This window comes from Oryzias latipes, chromosome 19 (genome assembly GCF_002234675.1).
Source record: "Oryzias latipes chromosome 19, ASM223467v1".
In the NCBI taxonomy this organism is placed as follows: Eukaryota; Metazoa; Chordata; class Actinopteri; order Beloniformes; family Adrianichthyidae; genus Oryzias; species Oryzias latipes.
In genome coordinates, this window is record NC_019877.2 from 10,813,131 (window position 1) to 10,832,152 (window position 19,022).

The 19,022-nt window shown below is 36.9% G+C and overlaps 2 protein-coding genes across 3 annotated transcripts in view; one reads left to right on the forward strand and one right to left on the reverse strand.

Moving 5' to 3' along the window:
* Positions 1-3,592: 3,592 nt before the first annotated feature.
* Positions 3,593-6,384, forward strand: LOC101171949 (steroidogenic acute regulatory protein, mitochondrial). Its single transcript, XM_023949563.1, has 7 exons — positions 3,593-3,718; positions 3,807-3,914; positions 3,988-4,124; positions 4,192-4,350; positions 4,606-4,790; positions 5,400-5,493; positions 6,084-6,384. The coding sequence occupies exons 1-7, from the start codon at positions 3,655-3,657 to the stop codon at positions 6,246-6,248; spliced, it is 912 nt and encodes a 303-aa protein (XP_023805331.1). The 5' UTR covers positions 3,593-3,654; the 3' UTR covers positions 6,249-6,384.
* A 180-nt stretch (positions 6,385-6,564) lies between these two features.
* LOC101172200 (A disintegrin and metalloproteinase with thrombospondin motifs 14) overlaps positions 6,565-19,022 on the reverse strand; it is a 53,353-nt gene continuing 40,895 nt past the window's right edge. For both annotated transcript variants that reach the window (XM_011488228.3, XM_004080554.4), the window contains exons 10-22: positions 18,760-18,873; positions 18,513-18,661; positions 17,166-17,338; positions 16,869-17,002; positions 16,430-16,553; positions 16,241-16,321; positions 15,291-15,454; positions 15,048-15,213; positions 13,493-13,625; positions 13,173-13,380; positions 12,032-12,161; positions 9,399-9,503; positions 6,565-9,307 (exon numbers count right to left, since the gene is read on the reverse strand). In XM_011488228.3, coding sequence (XP_011486530.1) covers positions 8,898-9,307; positions 9,399-9,503; positions 12,032-12,161; positions 13,173-13,380; positions 13,493-13,625; positions 15,048-15,213; positions 15,291-15,454; positions 16,241-16,321; positions 16,430-16,553; positions 16,869-17,002; positions 17,166-17,338; positions 18,513-18,661; positions 18,760-18,873 — 2,091 coding nt within the window. In that variant the 3' untranslated portion in view covers positions 6,565-8,897. The remainder of the gene's footprint in view (positions 9,308-9,398; positions 9,504-12,031; positions 12,162-13,172; positions 13,381-13,492; positions 13,626-15,047; positions 15,214-15,290; positions 15,455-16,240; positions 16,322-16,429; positions 16,554-16,868; positions 17,003-17,165; positions 17,339-18,512; positions 18,662-18,759; positions 18,874-19,022) is intronic.

Consider the following 19,022-nt stretch of genomic DNA (forward strand, 5'->3'; position numbering starts at 1 on the left):
GAGTGCATGTCCAGCCCTCCACACTTAAGAGCTAGATTTAAGAGCATAAGTGAAGCCTATTCCTTTGTCCATTTTGGTTTAGATGAATTTTCATGCATAAAACTTTCAGTATCATGTACATAGATGTCATGAAACTCAACATTATTTCACGTCAAAACAGAATAAGATTACATTTCTTCAGTTCCTTTATGCGTCCATTTGACTGAGCTCAGACAATGTTTAAAGAAACATGTTTGGCCTTTCTCTATTGTCCACTGCGTATTGTCAAGGTGACATTTGTCCTCAAAGGGGTTTTTCAGTCTCCCAGGTTCACGTATCAGGGATTCAACTAAAATGACATTTAATTTCTGTTAGTCGGAAAAGTCATCTCAGTCTTTAGAGACCATCAAACTCTTTCATTCAGACATCTATTCCAGCTGAGAAAAGTCTTACTTTCAATTCCAAGGTTTGCCAGAACAGCTTCAACCCTTTTGGACAAGCTCATGACATCTAACTGAGAAAATATCATCCAAACCACCTTGGATGGTAAAATGATAAAGTTCAGAACTTTATTTAAAGGTTTTTTAAGAGAAGATGGAGGGGAGCACCTTGATCCTACACTTTTCCGCACAGTCATTGACCATTTTGTCAACGCCTCTACAAGAATAGGATCTACAACCTTTGATCTAAAGAAAAAACACAAGATGGAGAAACAGAACCCTTCTCATCCAAACTGGAATATTCAAGATAGAAAACCATCACAAATGTGTGGTGGATATAATAAGAAAGACATGTTACATCATCCAAAGTCCGGCATTCCACAGGTGAAATAAACATGGATTATTGCACAGGAAGCATCATTTCAAATATGATCCCTTCCAAGAAAGCAGATGATGTACAATATGCTTTATTCAGGGCAGCACAGGGGTGGAGTGGTTCGCCTTTTGCCTCATTGTGAGAAGGTTTGAGTCCCGGCATAGATCTTTCTTTGTGGAGTTTGCATGTTCTCCCCCTGCATACGTGGGTTTTCTTCAATCCAGATTCCTGCCACACACTAAAAACATACTTCATAGCTTAATTCATATCTTAAATTGCCTCTGTGTGAGCGTTTGGACCCGCCAAAAACTAGGGTGTACCCTGCCCTCGCCCAACAGTAGCTGGGATGGGCTCCAGCAGCCCTTCGGCTTTGAAAGGGACTTTGAGGATGGATAGACTGATAGTTTATTCTATTAAAAAAACAGTTTTGGGTAAATTTCAGAAGTAAATAAGAGGAACTCATGCTTATTTAGTATGAAGATCAGAATCGGACAAATTCTGCCCATTATTATATGAAACAACAAAGTGTCACTTTTCTAATCCAATAATGTGAATAGCACCAATAGCAACAGGTTGAATGACAGCTTTCTCTATTAGCAAACATCCAAAAACGTTTGTTCAGTTATAAGACTTCAATAAAATAAATGTTAAAAAAAAACAAGCATCTTGTGTGAAGTTTACAATTTATTATGCTATAATCACACTCAATAATTTACACTTTGTAGTTCACTTTCTACACTTGATATTCCCAGCCAGGGACAGTGGAGTTGCTGTAATCTATCCCAGCTGTCCCTGGGCAAAGGGATGGCATGTCCAACACCGGGCCATGTGCATGGATTGTACAACCTCACACGCTCAACTCACCCTTGGATTTGGGATAGCCAGTCAAACAGCCAGCCAGACACGTTTGGCGATGAGACAACAGAGCTAACACCGAAACCAACAAGAAGACAAAGATTCACTTCTTTTTTTTGGCAAGGTTGTCAAAAAAGTTAGTTTAACCAACAGCAGGGTGTCAAGGATTGAATGGATATGTATGTATATAAAAAGAAACAGAAAGAAAAATCCAAGAATGAAGCTGTTTTCAGACAAGATAGGGGTGAAACAGTGTGTCCAATGTGAAGAAACGTATATTTAATAAAACTAAATTTAGTATTTAGTGCTCACATGAATGAACAGTTTTATTTGTCATTTTTAAAAGAGCAAATACTCAATTTTTTATTACATTAATAAAATGGAGCAAAGTGGTTTGCTTAAAGTACCACAACCACCCATTTATAGCTCATTTGCTAATATGTACAGGGCAAAAAAAGTTTTTTTTTCATAGTAGATTTCATCATGTGTATGTGTGAACCAATGAGAAACCTTTACAACTATTTTTCAGGCAAATTAGAGATTTATTACAGACAACAAATAAATGACTAATACTATGAATTACTATGTTTGAAAAAGACATCCTTAAAGTGTGACATGTTAAGTCGGAATAGAGGCACAAATACACCTTCTAAATAAAAATAATAATAGCTTATGTTATTCTTCATGTCCTTTTAGCTTCCAACTCCTCTTTTAGTTGTCTGGGTCACATGTGAGGATGGTGGCCTTTGTTTTCTTCATTTCATTCACAATTTCTTGGATCTAAAGTTAATTTCTAGGTTTTTGTTTTTCTCTTAATCAGCCACACAAAGTTCAGGTGGATAATTATCCACAGTGCCATCAATTAAGTTAATCAGGATCACGTTGTGACCCCTTTTGTTCCTAAAATAGTTTTTATGATTTTGTCCCTTTTTGAGTTGTTTATTAAAATATTAGTTCATGCCATCAAGGAAGGTCAACTCCTTTTTGGGTTCTACCCCATCAGCTCCTGACATCATTGTCTGTATTTATCCTATTTGACTTGCTTAGGTTGACAAAACATTGAGATTTAGCCTTGTAAACTTTTTATTTAAAAAAATTAATTGAACCTAAGAAGATCATTCAGCTCCTTTCTTTATTTTTTTACCCTGAGACTGCAATTTCACTTCATCCTGTAAACAAATCTAAAATCAAAAAAAGAAAGGTATTTAACAAAACGTTTTGTAATGTTTGAACAGTCAACAAGTTTCTTTGAGGGGTTTATGTCTAAACAAGTGCATTTTTTTATTTTTCCTAAGAACTATTTTCAATCCAGTTTGAGTACTTATAACAGCACAAACTTCTTTCTGCAGCAACACAGAAACTTTAGTTTGTTTTCAAAGTGAAAGAACATTCAATATTCCTCCATATCACACAAAATATGCATTGAATATTTTTAAATCCAACATTTTTAACATTTGTGGAAATATACTTTTACAATTTCTGAAACAGTTTAAAATGTTCAAACTAAAAAATCACCGTTTTCAAAATAAACCAAAAAAAAAAAAACCCTGCTGAGATTTGTCAAATCTTATTCTGGTCTCCAGAACGTTCTTTGAAACTCAAGGTTATTAGAGATTTTTTTTGCCCTTACATGATAACAGTGTGTGTGAAATTGGTGCACAGAGAAAGAAGTGATATCCTGCAAGAGGCAACAGATGGACGCGATGCTGCAGCATCAAGGCCTGGACCTTTGTACACGGTCCAAACTGTCTACCAGCTGAGCAACATCAGAGTGTTGATTTGAACTGACTTGACGTTCAGCTGCCGCCGTTCTTTTGTAAAGATTTGCCTTGAATTAAAAATTGTCATTTCACTTCATAAAGATCTTGTCAAAATTGTCCTTCAGACAGAAGTCGGAGCGAATCCTATCTTCTCCTCTGACTCTTATCTTTCTGCGGTATCCTTGAGGAGGCGTATAAAGACTGAAACAACCTCTGATTCTTTGCTGTGACTGCCAGAGACGACATGCTGCGCGCTGTTGTGAAGCTTTGCTGCGGGATCTCCTACCCTCACATGAGGAGCATGGCAGGTAAAGCCTTCATCCTAGAATGGACCTCGCTTGGTATTTAAAGCAGGGACGGAATGCTGAGATTTTTCTTTTTCTTCTGCGACTGCAGGACTCCAACGCAGAGCTGTGGCAGTGATAGGCCAGGAGATCACACAGCTGCAGCAGTGGGGACAAATCCAACAACACTTAAGAACGCATGTTGCTCTAAATTATAATGGTAAAAAACTCAAATGTGATGCATTAATTGCGTTTACATTGCATGAGTTTTCACTAGCATGACTTGATTGCAGAAGTGGAACAAGAAGACGTGCAGCCTGCAGCCAAGTCTGGAAACCAGCTGTATTATGAACAACACGGACGAGAGGCCATGAGAAAAGCTCTCAGCATGTTGGAGGACAAAGACGGATGGAAGGTCGAGATGACAGAGGTACCATCTCTGCCCCACACTGTGTCCTCTGAATTAACACTATAATAGAATGAGTTTGTTTCTTCAGAGCAACGGAGATGTGATCTACAGCAAAGTGATTCCAGGAGCTGGAAAGGTCTTCAGGATGGAGGCAGTCTTGGAGGCCACTGTGGATGAACTCTATGATATTCTGTACGCTAGGGTTCAGGAAATGCCCCAGTGGAACCCAAGTATACAGCACATTGAGGTGAGGAGATTACCTTTCAACAAATTTATTAGATCCTTAGTCAGTATAGCTGATTTTACAATTTATTTACAGCCTTTCGATGCCCTTCTGCATCTTTACAAATAAGCGTAAAGTATTTTTAAAGATGCAGATGTAAAGTATTGACTGATTGAAGTCCCTTCAAAACTGCCTTTTTTTTACTTTTTTCAGTTTTATTCTGCGTTTTTGAAAATAAAACTGTGTCCTCTGGTTTTTCTTTTTTTTGGTGGTATACAGGTCCTAAAACACGTTGGACCAGAAACAATCGTGACCCACGAGGTTTCAGCTGGGTCAGCTGGAAATCTAATTGGACAGAGGGATTTTGTGAGTGTCAGGCACAGCTGTAAACAAAAATCCCGTGTTTATCTTGGAGGAGCAGCCATTCAGCTGGAGTCATTCCCACCGCAGGCGGGCTTTGTGAGGTGAGCATCACGGGCTGAGCTGGCAGCTCTGGAGAGGCGAACTGCACAAGTCATTAATCTTCAAGTGCTTAAATAGCCGGAGCTGACTCGTTATAGTCATCACGCGATTGAGCAGAAAGTTAATCTCAGTCAAGCAGGTGAAGACATGACAACAAAACAAAACCAACCTTCTGTGACTTTGTTTTGACCGGATATTTAATAATAATAATAATGGATAATATTGGAGAGTAGGCACTGTTTGCTAGAAAGTACAGAAAGAAAGAAAGTTTTGAAGTATTTATTTTATTTCGATTTATGGATTTTACTTAAATTAATCAGCCTGGTGGTTAATTGCTGATAAAAAAAAAAATGATGACAAAATATGACAAAAAAAAGTCAAACCAAAACTGACAAAAAGATAAGTAATAAAAAAAAATTAATTTTTTGTAAAAGAAAAAAAAAAAGAACTATTACAAAACAAATTACTGGTATACATTTTTTAAATCACTTTTAATGAAATATATTTAAATTTGAGAGGGAAAAATGTAAATGTGAACATACAATAGTATAATTTTCATATAGTTTTAAATTCTGCAGAACATTTCACAACAAAGGTGTCTTTGTCCGCAGAGCTGAGGATGGCCCAACATGCATCGTCCTTCAAGCTCTTGATGAGGACAAGACAAAAAGCCGCTTCACGTGGCTTCTTAACATGGACGTAAAGGTAAATGCATGCTTTTATTCAGCCTTTTTTTTTTTTTAAATAATAACCAAGTGCTAGATTCCCCAACCTCATAATTATGTTAAAAGCTCATCTTTAGGGATAGGGAACAAGATACAAATGAGTTATCACAGACAATAATGCTAATCCAAGTGGGATAAGGAATCAGAAGTGACAAAAATCAAGGTCACTGTGGGTTTTGAATATGTATCTGTGAATAAAACCACAATGCATTCTGGGTACATGTTAAGCTTTTTGACTTCACAGTTTTTTTATTTCTTCTTAAAAAAAACAAAAAAAGGACTGTTGTCTGTGAACTAAACTCTTACAATTAAAAAAAAAATATATATCATTGATAGATCATCATAGTATATAATGACATCAGGTATATAAATAGGTTTATTAAACCCCCAAGGAGCAAAAACTTAACTTTTATCTGTATAAGTGACTTCATTTTATTTTTTTTAACTTAGTGGAGACTATAAGTTTGCATGTTGAAGTATCTAAAGAAAATCTGTGCAGCTATATTACGGTGTAGCACTACTTTTGCTAAAAAAAAATTTCAGGTCTAACAAAACTACCATTGTTTTCAGGGCTGGCTGCCTAAGTCCATTGTCAATCAGGCTTTGCCCCGAGCACAGCTGGATTTCACGAGACATCTCCGCAGACGCCTCGGTGGGAGATGCATGAGTCTGCATGACAGCCTTCACCCAACAGCTCCCTCGTCGCTTCTCAAGACGGAGACGAGGGAACGGTGACAGACTAACTGCTCTACAAGACAAAACTCTGCTGAGGAAAAAAGAAAACACGCAGCCTAGGGTTATTGGCAGACACCAGTCCCAGCCTGGCAAAAGGAAGCTGGTTTACAATAGGAATAAAAAACACAATGTGCCACTTAAACCTCATCCATACATCCTGCTCAAAAGTGAACGCTTGTCTCTTGACAAATAGCGACCTCCAAAACACTTTAAAGAATTAATAAATTGTTTGAATGTGCTTCTCCTGACTAATTTATTTCCACTTCACACAACAGGATACAACAGTTAAAAATAAATTAAAAAATCTGAAATTTTATGTCAAAAGGTAAATTTGTGATTTTTATTTAGGAAAGTAGTTATGACTTTACAACAATATGTTCCTCTCCTTCTTCTAAGAAGTCCATTGAAAAAACAAAACAAAAAAAAAACAAAGAAAAATTTAGTGAAATAGCAAAAACTTTTGTTCTTTTAGATTTTTTTTTTACGTTGTTCACTTAAAAATTCAATAAATATTAACATTTAAAGCTTTCATTTAGGTATGTATGTACAAGATCTATACAATGAACATGGTGGTATAATCTGCAAAAAGCAGAAACAGATGTAGACAACCTGCAGACTTACAGCATTGCTCCGATTTTCCAATTCGCGAAACGTTTATGAACTGAAATTTACACTATATACATTCCTACCTGAAAACTGTACTAATATAAGTATTCTCTCTGAAATCTTAGCCCTAAAAGACCCACTCCGGTGAAAATTGTGTTTTGAACATGTTCTTGTAGAATTTTCTGCTGACAGAGGACAAATGTATAGAAAATTAAGATTAAACTTGCATTTCTGAGTTTATCTTTATTCAAATCAGGTGCAGATAAAAAAAAAATGATGTTGGAAAAATATCCATGTACGTCTTTAAATTCCTCGTCTGAGCTGGCATCTGGCTTAAAACTGTACGGTTGCATCGTTCCAGTATTGCTCGCCATTTTTGTTGCACATGTAATGTTACGTTGGGGGAGAGGGTGTAAACAGAGAGCTCTCATCAACAGGGAGGGAAAAGGGGTTCCCATGACTCAGAGACAACTTTCTGATGAACCTCTGCCACTCTGCAAAAACTATGTTCCATAAAAACAACTTTTTTTTGGTGCTAAAAATTGGCATAATCATAATAAAAAGACCGCTGGGAATGCTTTCAAAATAGATCAAAAGATGATCGGAGTGGGTCTTTAAAGCACTAAGTTACAGACTTTGACAACAACTGGCAGAGTTTGTACTACAGTACTGTAAAAAATTATAACCTATTTTCTTTTTTTCTTTTTTTTAAACATTAATGAGGATAATCATGTGTGGTCAATCTGAACCAAAAAACAAAACAAAAAAAAAACAAGAGCACCGGAGACTGAGAAGCTACAAAGCTTCCAGTCGGGAGTGATAGCCATGAAGTCTGGAGTGTGCCACCAGAAACATTTTTAACAAACACACTTCATTCAAGTGAATTATTTTAAACGATAAAAGCAGTTTTGGTGATCTCCTTTTATTTTTTTTTTAAATAAAAGGACGCAGAAAACTAGCTGCTTTCCGAAAAAGGCTTCAGCTACACAGACAGAAATGTCTGATAATCCTAAAATGAATCGATGACTCATCAGACGCTTTTTTCTTTGTTTCAGCGAGTGAGGCCAAAAAAGTGACGTTTTTGTAATAAATTTACATTATGTCGTTTCCAGGCATCTTTTCTTCTGCAATTAATTGCTGAGAAATAACAGGCATCTGCTGGTTTTAAGTCCAACAGGGCAAACATTTTAGAAGCAGCTTCACTGTGATTCCCTTGTTTCTACATCGCCCACATGCACAAAGAAGGAATTAATCTAAAAAGCTGCATATGGTGTTTAAAAAAGTCATAATCAGAGGGGAAAATTGTGAAAAAATAACATTTAATTTTGTTCAGACTTCAATCGCTCTATTGCAAATGCAAATATATTTTTAAACGATTCACTGTGGTTAGAGACACTTTAATTTGAATGATTCATTGTGGTTAGAGACACTTTATTTTGAAAACAACTTTAAAATTATAATGAAAAACAGAGCTGTGAGCAATTAAAATGTAAAACATCCCTTTTTTATCTTGTTAGTTAATTTGTTTCTAATATCAAAAAGTGCCTATATGAAGAGGATCTTATTTTAGAACTAATTTTAATTAAGTTATTGCATTTTAATTGAACACAAATATGCAGCCATTTCTTTCCTGTTCTCATAATCAGACTGGAGGCACACTTTAGAGTCCATAGCTGGCACATGCACCTCTGTACGCAAACCATTCATAGTAGTTCTAATGCACTTGGAAAAAAAGGTTTACACAACTGTACACAGAGAAAAAAATGAATATACTAATGCAGTCATCACATTTTGAGCACTTCTTGTAGTCGGTTAAGTTTACAGCACCTTGTTATGACAACTTTTTATTCCACTCATGTTGTGTGTGAGGACCGGTGTGCAGGTGAAGCACACAAACCTCACTCTGCGGTTTGTGTGTTTTTTTTATGAGGTAACCATTGCAGGGCTGGTTTGAATTCACTGACATGAAAAACAAAACATCGCAGCAAAACTTTGAGTGAATCTGAAACTGAGCAGAAGGTTTGTTCAAAAATTGCTCGCTGCTCATTTCCGAGCCGACAGGGTTCTGTGACCTGAATCCCTCTCAGATCCTAAGTTGTCCCTTCTTGACCTGACAGCATCTGGGCTTAAAGTGCTATTTTGACCTCCACTGGCATCTGCTGTGGGAAGTGGCGGGCCTGGAGGTAGTGGAGGCTCCCTGTCAGAGACGTCTGCAGGAGTCTGGAGCAAAGCAGCATCTGTTGGTGGTGAGGTCCGAGCAGCAGCGTCTGCGGTTTTAGAAGGGTTCTGGGTTGGGAAAACCTCAGGTTTATGGAGGTCGAGTGCATTTGTGGGGAGACCTTCCTTCCGACTGCACGACTCACAGCAAAGTTTGTAATATCCAGGGATGGAGCAGTAGCGAGCAAGAACTTCCATCTGACAGAAAATGGATTTGTCTCCTAGACAAGGCTCATCTGGAGGTCACAGAGAGGAGGAGATCAAACACTTTTAGAACCAGAGTATTGATTCAATAAATTGATTTACAAAAAAAAAAGATCAGCTTACTAGACATTTTGTCAACTGGATTTTTGGGAACCATTTGGTATACAGCTTCCCCATTCATCGTAGCATTTTCTGTCATTTGGGATGAGGGAGATGAGAGGGGTAACCCTAAATAGAAAACAATAAATTAGGCGGAAAAATAATCCAAAGTCAGGCACTGGCAAAAAACAACAAAAAAACCTCACAAATTCATGTATGACCAGAGCAACATTCTGATTTTCTTTCAGGAAAAAAATCAATTTCTACTAATTGGCTGTACAAGAAAACAGCTAAAATTGTTTTTATTCATCTGTTTGCACAGGAGGCAGCATAACCAAATCTGCAGGAAGTCATCGATGCAAAAAAAACAAACAAAAAAAGATTTTCACTTCCAGATCCTATTGAAAATTAAGGGCAATTTGAAGAAAAAGAATGAGTCAGAACACAAAATTAAATCGGAACCACGTGGCTCTTCAATTTATGGACGCGACATTGGGAGTAGGAAAAATTAAAAATACTAATCCCACATATTTCAAGGTTTTACATCAGAACGGTGAGGCCAAAAACCCTAAAAGCCACATCTATACTACTCAAACAGGAAAGTGGTAAATCCTTCAGTGAAAATTCTTGTTTTTTGTGCTTTTTTATGTCCTCATCAGAGCCTAGAGCTGAGTCAAGCATTGGCAGTTGACCTAAAACAGTCCCTACAAATCCTGAAATGATGGACTTGAAATGTTTTAGGTGATCAATTCAACAGAGGAACTTGGAACTTTCAGCAAATTTAACAAGAAAAAATATTGGAGAAATTATTACAATTTTTTATATTTGCCAAAACACTGGAACTAAATTTACTCACTTGCTTCTGCAAATTAGTGAAAAAAGGATAACAATAAAGGTTAGAATGAATAATCTGCCACTAAATTCATCATCACCAAATTCAAACCATGGGCCATCTAGCGTCTCACATCATGCATCTTTGGCGTGTGTTTTAGTGGTCTATTCAGATATCTATGAATGTCCAACATTGTTTATGTCAAAAGCTTCTTCAAGACACATAAAGCAAAAAAATACAAAAAAATGAATAAAAAAGAGCTATTAACCGAGAGAAAATATGCATTTTGTGGTTGAACCAATCGTTAAGTTTAAGTTTAAAAACATGGCGGACACGTTTCACTCTAACCCATGATGAAACATAGATATTTGTTTGTAAAATTGTTAATATTTCAATCAATAGCACAGCTCTACTCTATCAACCCTCTAAATAAATGAATATATATCCATCACTTTTTAGAAAACTATTCATTAGGATTATTTTGGGGTTGTTTATTTTACACAACAGCATTCAGGAGGATCTTAGAGAAGAATAATTTCAAAAACTGCAGACAAAACACCATTTGGACACAGAACCTTCACTGGATGTTTGCTGATGGATGTTCCAGGTCACTAAACCATGAGAAGAGGAGTGTGCAAACAACTGACCAGACCCTCCAAAGTTTGAGTAATTCTTGGAATAACAACCCAAATAGACATGATTTGGAAATGAAAAAAAAATAAAAGAGCTTCCTTAAAGAAGTTCTACATGAAAAAGTTCTGATCAGTGCTGAGGAACATGACTGGTTGGGTTTCCATGAAAGCAAACAGGAGCAGAAATGTTTTTCTCCACAGAGAATAGATCTGTTTCCAGCTGAAGAGAGCAGAGCATACAGACTGTGAAGCAAAAACTTCGTCTTTGTGTTGTCTATGCATTCACAGCCATGTCGAAGGCCATGTTTTTATTTACACAATGCCCCAGGATATAAAAATCAGCTTAAGGTATGAAATCTACCCAAAATACTGAGAAATACAGAAACGAGCAGCTCGGGTAGTTGCAGCTTAACTTCGAGTTTTCAAAAAAAAATATTAAAAAAGAAGGGTCAGAGCAAATAAAAATGACTAGCATTTGTTAAATTTCCCTGAGTAATCAGCTCATCTGCAGTGATTGCAGCAGATATTTCCACGCATGCCACTCAGGGCCCATTTTACCTTGTGACTCAGTCAACCACTTTGAATAATTGTAGCTCCGGATGAGCACAGATGAAAGGACAACAGACTACAATCACCTTTCTGTGTACTTTTTATCGGCTGTAAATCCAAGCAGTAATGTTATTTACCTGTGCTATTCAACTAAAACGTCCTCAACTTTTAGATGTTAGTCACTTTTGTTGTTGCTCTCTATGTAATCTTAAAAAAAGTATAAAAAAGCACATTAAAATAAATGTATATTCTAGATCTGAAAAGTCAAACGATGCTTTTAGACACACTTTCAAAGTATTTTACCTTTTAAAAACTTCTTTATGTTTCAAAGAATGGAGTCTTTACCCTTAGATAGGAACTTCTGCGCCCACTGTCACTGCACATCCCTCTAACCAATTAAGTATATCTTGTTGTTTGTCCATCTTGAGTTCAAAACAACATGTCGTGTTTGACTCTTTGATAAAAATACAAAGTCCAAAAATAATAGCAAAGTCCTGATGTGAGGAACACAGTTGGAACGACTTTTATCTCTGCACAAAACATTGTGTTCATTTTTTTGTTTCTGTGTAAGAGCAATTTTCCCCAAACTTTGATGATATGTGGCCTACAGGTTTCTTTTTTCTTTTCTTTTTTTTAAGTCTCACCTGGACAGGGACTCAGTTTGCAAATAAGGACAGTTTCCGGCTTCTCGCCTTCACATTCCCCCACGGTGTTGTCGCTGGTTTTGCACACCACCTGCCTTTGCTGAATCCCCTCACCGCAGCTCACTGAGCACTGCCACCAAAGACACACACAGGTTACACCTTCAGCTTTTACCACTTCCAGGATCTTGATGTAGACTAGTACTGGTGCCATAAACTCAAGGGGTGTATCAGTGAAGTTTAGTTCCAGTTTAAATAATTTGATTAAATGCCAGAAAATGTTCATATAATTTAACATTATTATGACCGGCACAGACTGCCTAATGACTTTGAACGTCAGAATAATAATCTTCTCATTTGGCTAACAGATATCCTGCCATTTCAAGAAGTTTAAATCTGAACGAGCCTGAAATTCAAAGCTTTCTATCAAATCAGTTTTGTACTTTTTTAACCTGATAATTAACCAATATTAAATCCCATAATTCTACTTCCTGTTTCAGGTACACTAATAAAATATTAAACAAAAATTAGGCTTCAACTTAAAAAAATTATAAATCTGAACAAAAACAGAACAAAAAAATTCTGGCATTGATAAAGAAAAAATAATAATTCCAGGTGTATTTTTTAACCTGATAATTAACCAATTTCGAATCCGATAATTCTATTTCCTGTTAAAAGTGCACTTTTACCTTAAAAAAACTCGAGATGTGAATAAAAAACAAAAACATGTTTTAACAAAGATTAAATAAATTCAATATGTTGTTTTTATTTACATTTTGCTTTTCATATATTTGTTTAAAGAAACACTTAAAAACATAAAACCAAAAAACTTTAGGAACAACAAAGCCAACGTTTCGATGTATTAATTGCCCGCTCTGTTACTAGGCATATATCATTTCATAGATATTGAACTCTGTTTATTCCCACAGAAACCTAGTTTAATACATATAGTCTAAATATGAAATAGTTATTTTAAAATTTCCTACCAGAATATAAAATGAGGATGATCCACATTATGAGATCATTAGTTTAAAGGCAGAGTTGCCTTTTAAAATAATCTGTAACGCAACCTGGCAGATTTAATTTCAAAGGATAAAAGTGATGTAAGGTAATAAAGAAAAGAAACATGCAGCTTCTAGTTTACCTGAGACCACGCCCCCGTCCGCCACTGCGCAGGGCATGCGGTGTGGTTGCAGACTCGCCTCGTTTCAGGTCGATTGGTGGGACAGTGTTTGCTGTGGATTGGCCTGCTGGTGCCGTTGTGGAGAGCCTGCATGCACTGCACCACTCTGGTCTGGTAGCCAAGTTTCCCGCAGCTCTTACTGCAGGGGCTCCAGTCCTCCATCACCCACCTGTCAGCACATTCAGCTCTTTATTGTGACTTCACTGGCACACCTACACTGCCGAGTACCTTAAAATGGCAAAAAATCTATCTCGGCTAGTCCAGGGCTAGAACTCCCTTACTTTGGCTGACTGCACTCCAGCATGTTACACCGTTTGCGGATTGGTTTAGGCTTTTTGCTGCTTTCACAAAAGTTGCGATGCACCAAACGGCCGTCACTCTTCCTCCTGCATCCATACTTTGTATACTGTATTCCTGAAAAAGACATTTTTACAAAAGTTATTTTACCTTTTAGCTAAACAGACATGTTTTTTTAGATTAAAAAAGTTTTCTTGTATGAAAAAAGCTGAAGCATTTTGTAGCAAATTTCAATTTTCTGACAAAAACCAAAATGGATAAAGCACTCTTTCAACTTTTGAGATACTTTCAGGTGACCATGGCAACAGTTTTCACAGAGGCGGATGCTCATTGACTCTCAGTTGTGGTTGATTAAATTTTGTTTGGATAGTAGAAGCAAAAGGTTGAAATTGATGGTGAAAAAAATATCTAAGGGACTGGAACATTTTTAGAAATTTTTTACTTTCTGGTCACAGAGAAACTTTGTGGTGCTAAACTGAACACCTCTACAGTCTCAGAACTGATGCTGGTACTGATTTTATTCAATGTCAGTCACAAAAGAGACACAGAAAAATGAAAGTGATGCATCAAAAGTTACAATAATAGCCTCCACTAACTTGACAAACTCAAAGAAATTATTTGATATTTGTGGAGAAATTCCTATTAGCAGGATAATGAATTCAATTTATCTGCAAAAAAAATTGTACTTCAAAATAAAATAAGGATTGTTCCTTATTTGGTTGATGACAAAGACTAATCAAGAATCAAAAGCTTCTGCCACTAAAGCAAATAAGAACAAAAATCATCCTATTCATAAAGTCATGATAATGATTGAGAGCCCATTCACATTAATTGTCATTTCTTTGTCATTTGTAATGCTGTTAAAATGTGAACAAGCCATTTAATTAATGTCTCAAGTTCTCAAGTTCTCAGAACATGGATTCTGTTTGATGTTTTTGGAAATCAAAGAAACTAAACCTAATATAAGTCATTTTGATTTAAACCTCACAATTGTAGGAATATGTCAACAAATACAGTACCCCCCCGCGCGAATACGAAGAATCCGTGTATACAAAGAACCACCTACCACCCCCCGCAGCCGAAGAATGTCCATCACCGATCCTTACTCATCAAAAACCCTTCTGAAATATTTCAGATGCTTTGTAAAACATGTATTAAAGAACATTGCTCAGCACAAAGGTTTTTTTTTCAATTTAGAGTAACAGACTGTACCGAAAGGTCCTGCAGCGCGATTTGATCAACGCTTCTCCCAGTAGAACACCAGCGTGCTCTTCATCTCTGCCCCGGTTTTTTAGAAATTCCCGCAGTACCTTCCTCGAACCCAAAAGTCTCATACAAGCGCTTTGAGTTGTCTGAGCTTTTGAAATATGAACCGGAGGAGTCACGCGAAAAAAACAACAACCTGAGAATATGTGAAACCGCAAATATTGAAACACGAATAGGCGGGGGAACACTGTGAAGCAAAATAAAAAATATATATTTGTATTAACTGGGTCAAACAAGAGACAAAAAGGGGGATTGCTTCCTTTCCACACTGACCTCCCCCACATGGTTTGGAGCACTGAGACCAGCTCTTCAGGGCCCATTCATACGTGTCCAGTTCAGAAAGAAGAACATTGTTGTTGGTAATAAGAGGCAGCAGGTCTTCGTGTATTATGTACTTATAGGTCAAGCTAATTTTCACTTCTTCTTCCATTGGAATAACCTGCAATTAGACAAATTCGTGAAAAGGTTTGAGGGGACTCATGAAAGGCTTCTGTACTGCTGCGACCTTTAACATACCAGCACCACGATGCCGTCATGCAGAGGACCGCTTGTTTTCAGTGTTTCCCTGTCGCCATCGCTGGAATACTCCCACTGTAAACCATTTTTGATGAACGTCTTTAACTTTGCATCTTCGCTTTTTTCATTCAGTATGAAGTTGCCGCTGACTTGGTTCTTCACAGCTGTCAATAATGAGAAAAAAGGAGTAAATAGATGAAAATAAGAGGTTATTTTTATTCATCTGAAACTCAAATTAAGGGATTTTTTATTTACTTGAAACAATCTTGGTTTTAGTTTGTCACTTCACAAATAACCATACATTTAATTTAATTTAATTTAATTTAATTTAATTTAATTTAATTTAATTTAATTTAATTTAATTTAATTTAATTTAATTTAATTTAATTTAATTTAATTTAATTTAAGTAACATGTTTAATCAAGAAAGGCTTAAAAATTGACTTTATACTAGATAAAATCAGTCTGTGGTTTTTAAAAAAAACAAAAAATAATCCTGAATTTTTAACATTAAAATTCCCAGCAAATAACTCATTATGCGTTTCCAATCTTAGCAAACTACTGTGGCATATCTTAATGTTTTTCATCACTCCTTTTAGTAAGATGAATAATTATTTTATCTTAAATGTATAGACTGATACAGATCTTATTGCTTGCAGCTTTAAGGACGAAATGCACTCAAAACATATTTTACCCCTTGACGCTTGAAATTATTTCTAGCTATGAAAAAAATTCATTTGTGTTTAACTTTCATGTAGATGCTAAAAAAAGGTAATTTTAGAGACAAAGTGGTTTGATACATATTTGGATCAATGGGTGTCAGAGGGTTAACCTACTTTAAATTGCTTTTTTATAACCCCTTTGATAATTAGAGGAATTAGAATACGCATAAATTCTTCAGAAAGTATGACATTTTTTCAAAAACAGGCAAAGAATGTTAAAAACTCTCACCAATAATATGAGAGGAAGTCTCATTTTCCTCAATGACAATGTGCCGGGCTCCTATTGGGATGTCAAACATTTTCAGCATTCCTATAAAAACACAGAAAGGTTCAGGTCCAACACAGCAGGACACCGCAGACATCTTTTATGAGTTTCAAAAGACGCAACTGATTTCGGCTGTTTCAGGGCGACATTTACCATTTTTTTTGGGAGTTTTGGTCAGCGTCAGCTTCACAGTGCGGCAGTGGGAGTTGTCCCCTTCACACACCCCGCATTTGTCCTCTTCTTTGTAGGAGCCCACCTCCTTATCGCAGCCTACATGCTGCAGAGGGGGAAGAACACAGGCAGACAGTCAGATCCCAGCGAAGCATCACGCGACTTCTACGCAGACTAAGATTGTGGAGAGGAGAGAGTGATGTCAGGGCTGGGGACAGAACATCCACGGACAGCGACACAGTTTCACAGATGATACGCGTCAGTGCGGCACAGAGACATAACAGCACAATCAAAACATCAATAGCCCGTCCAGCAACAAGTGATGACAAAACCTTATGTCCAAGGCAACAACAACTGATAGAAAATAATATGTATGTTGTTATGAGTAGTTTATGTGTGGGAGACTTCAGAAATGACTAACCAGACACTCCCCTCGAGCGCACACACTGTATGGGTCAGAGTAGCTGCACCGTGTCCCATCATGCACAACCTGGTTCATGAATACGATTTCTTCTGTTTCTTTAGAAATGCAGCTCAACTCGCATTTACGGGAGTCTGAGAAAGCAGAAAAACAACACATATTTAGGTCTGTAAAAAACATTTAAGTTTCAGCGTCCAGATGAGCACCTACCTAAATTTAAATGTTCATGGAAAACAGTATCTCCTGCTAAAACTATTGCTTTTATTGCAATGAATGAAAGTCAGAGAGCCGACTTACCATCTGGGTCCTCATACGGCAGCCAGGTGTGCTTCATATTTTTGTGGTATTTGTTGCTTCTCTGGATGCACTGTTGAGCACGGAAGTCCTCGTAAGCGCCAGCGCACTCTTCTGTGTTGCACATCTGGTAGTCAAAAGCAGAGCCGGGGCAGTCTCGGCCCCCATAGGCCGGCCTGAGGAATTACAAAAAGACAGATAAGTGCATATGCTGTATTGTCACAAGCAAAAAATTATCTTTCCAAAAAAGTTTAGAGAAAAGGAAACAACATTTAAATATTGCACAAATGGTGGAGCTATGACACATTTAAGAGTGACATCAAATAAATGAGTACATCAGAATTTAGAAAGAGAATTGTTTTCAGTTTTTCAAGCTCTTTATATTTGATACAAATAATAAATAGTAATAGTTTAATCAAAAATATGTCATGTACAGTACAGTATACGACATGAGTATACTCATTCAAACTAATTAGAAGGTGTGTCCAAACATTTGGTCTGTACTGTATGCATCTAAATATTAATCTTCTGTCATTAAATGCATGAAAACTGTTAATCACAAAAGTGACAAATGACAAATTTTCTCCTTCTCTGTTTTGTTTATAATCAATCAAAAAAAACAAAGAGAAACGCCTTATAGATGACAATCTTACGTAAATTAAGATAAATTAAGACAAATAAAGGCACTAACATAAAAAACGTGTTTGTTCCTAATTTAAATAAATAGCCAAAATATCAAAAGTGCTTGAGTAATCACAGCAAGATCTCTTAACTTTAATTAGAGGGTCTTAGTTTTCTGTCACAGGTTTGAGTATGACACACAATGTCTTCTTTAAATAGTGTGCACGAATCTAAAAAATGATTTAAATTTGCTATTCCTGTAAAACATATAATATACAATATGTTTTATATTCCATATAAAACATATTGTTCTCAGGGAACAAGAAATCTAACCGTCTGTTAAGAAAAGATAAGAAGATTCACTCTGATTTTTATGACGATGCTGAACAAACTGTCTTGAATTTCTTTTATAAATTTATTTAATCCTAATTTGTTGAAATTATGGACTATTTTACTGATGAACAAATGGGATAGATTAGCAGCAGCTATAAAGGGATCAAAAAACTGGAAAAAAACAAGTTTTATGTCCAGTGGCACTTTTCACAATACACAACTACACTGAGGTTGTTTTAGTCAAAACGAAGTCTACAGTTGTTTCAAATCAAGGTTTTGCTATACCTTTTTAAGAATTCTTACTGTCTTCAGTGGGAATTTTGATTCATAATTTGCTGCCAAAGAAATAAGGTTGGTTTTCTTTGAAGTGAGTCTTTCTGGTGAGAAAACACTCACGGAGGATTGTTGCATTGTCTGCTGCGGGACCGGATCCCACCCCCACACGTCCTGGAGCACGACCCAAACTTGGACCATGAGCTCCAGCTCCCATCGTGACCCTGAGGCTCTTGGCTGGACCTCCAGATGCAATGACCTTTAAAACACCACTGCAAATACAAAGGGACAGAAACGTCAGCATTGAACAACTAGAAGAAAAGTACTAGTGGTCGAAGTGGTGTGGGAATTCTGTGTTCATAAATTCTACCTTCCCAGGTGCACAGTCCGTCCCGTCTACAGGTGGACCTTTTTTGGTTTTGCAGAAATACTGGTTGTCCGGGTGGCTGCACCACAACTGCTTACAAGGGTCATATGTTCGAAACTGAGGAGAAAGCAGAATTCATCTTTTTGGTTTCAACAAGAAGCATTTAAATATTAAAGCCGCAAGCGGCGTTGTATGGCCCGCAGACGCAACCCGCCTTCCACGCCCAACTCTACGCACCACCGCCCTCACCGCCCTCACTGCCCACT

Coding starts and splice junctions, on each gene's coding strand:
- LOC101171949 (XM_023949563.1), top strand. CDS start 3,655: ATGCTGCGCGCTGTTGTGAAGCTTTGCTGCGGGATCTCCTACCCTCAC. Junction 4,125..4,191: donor GGAAGGTCGAGATGACAGAG/GTACCATCTCTG, acceptor TTGTTTCTTCAG/AGCAACGGAGATGTGATCTA. Junction 5,494..6,083: donor TTCTTAACATGGACGTAAAG/GTAAATGCATGC, acceptor CATTGTTTTCAG/GGCTGGCTGCCTAAGTCCAT.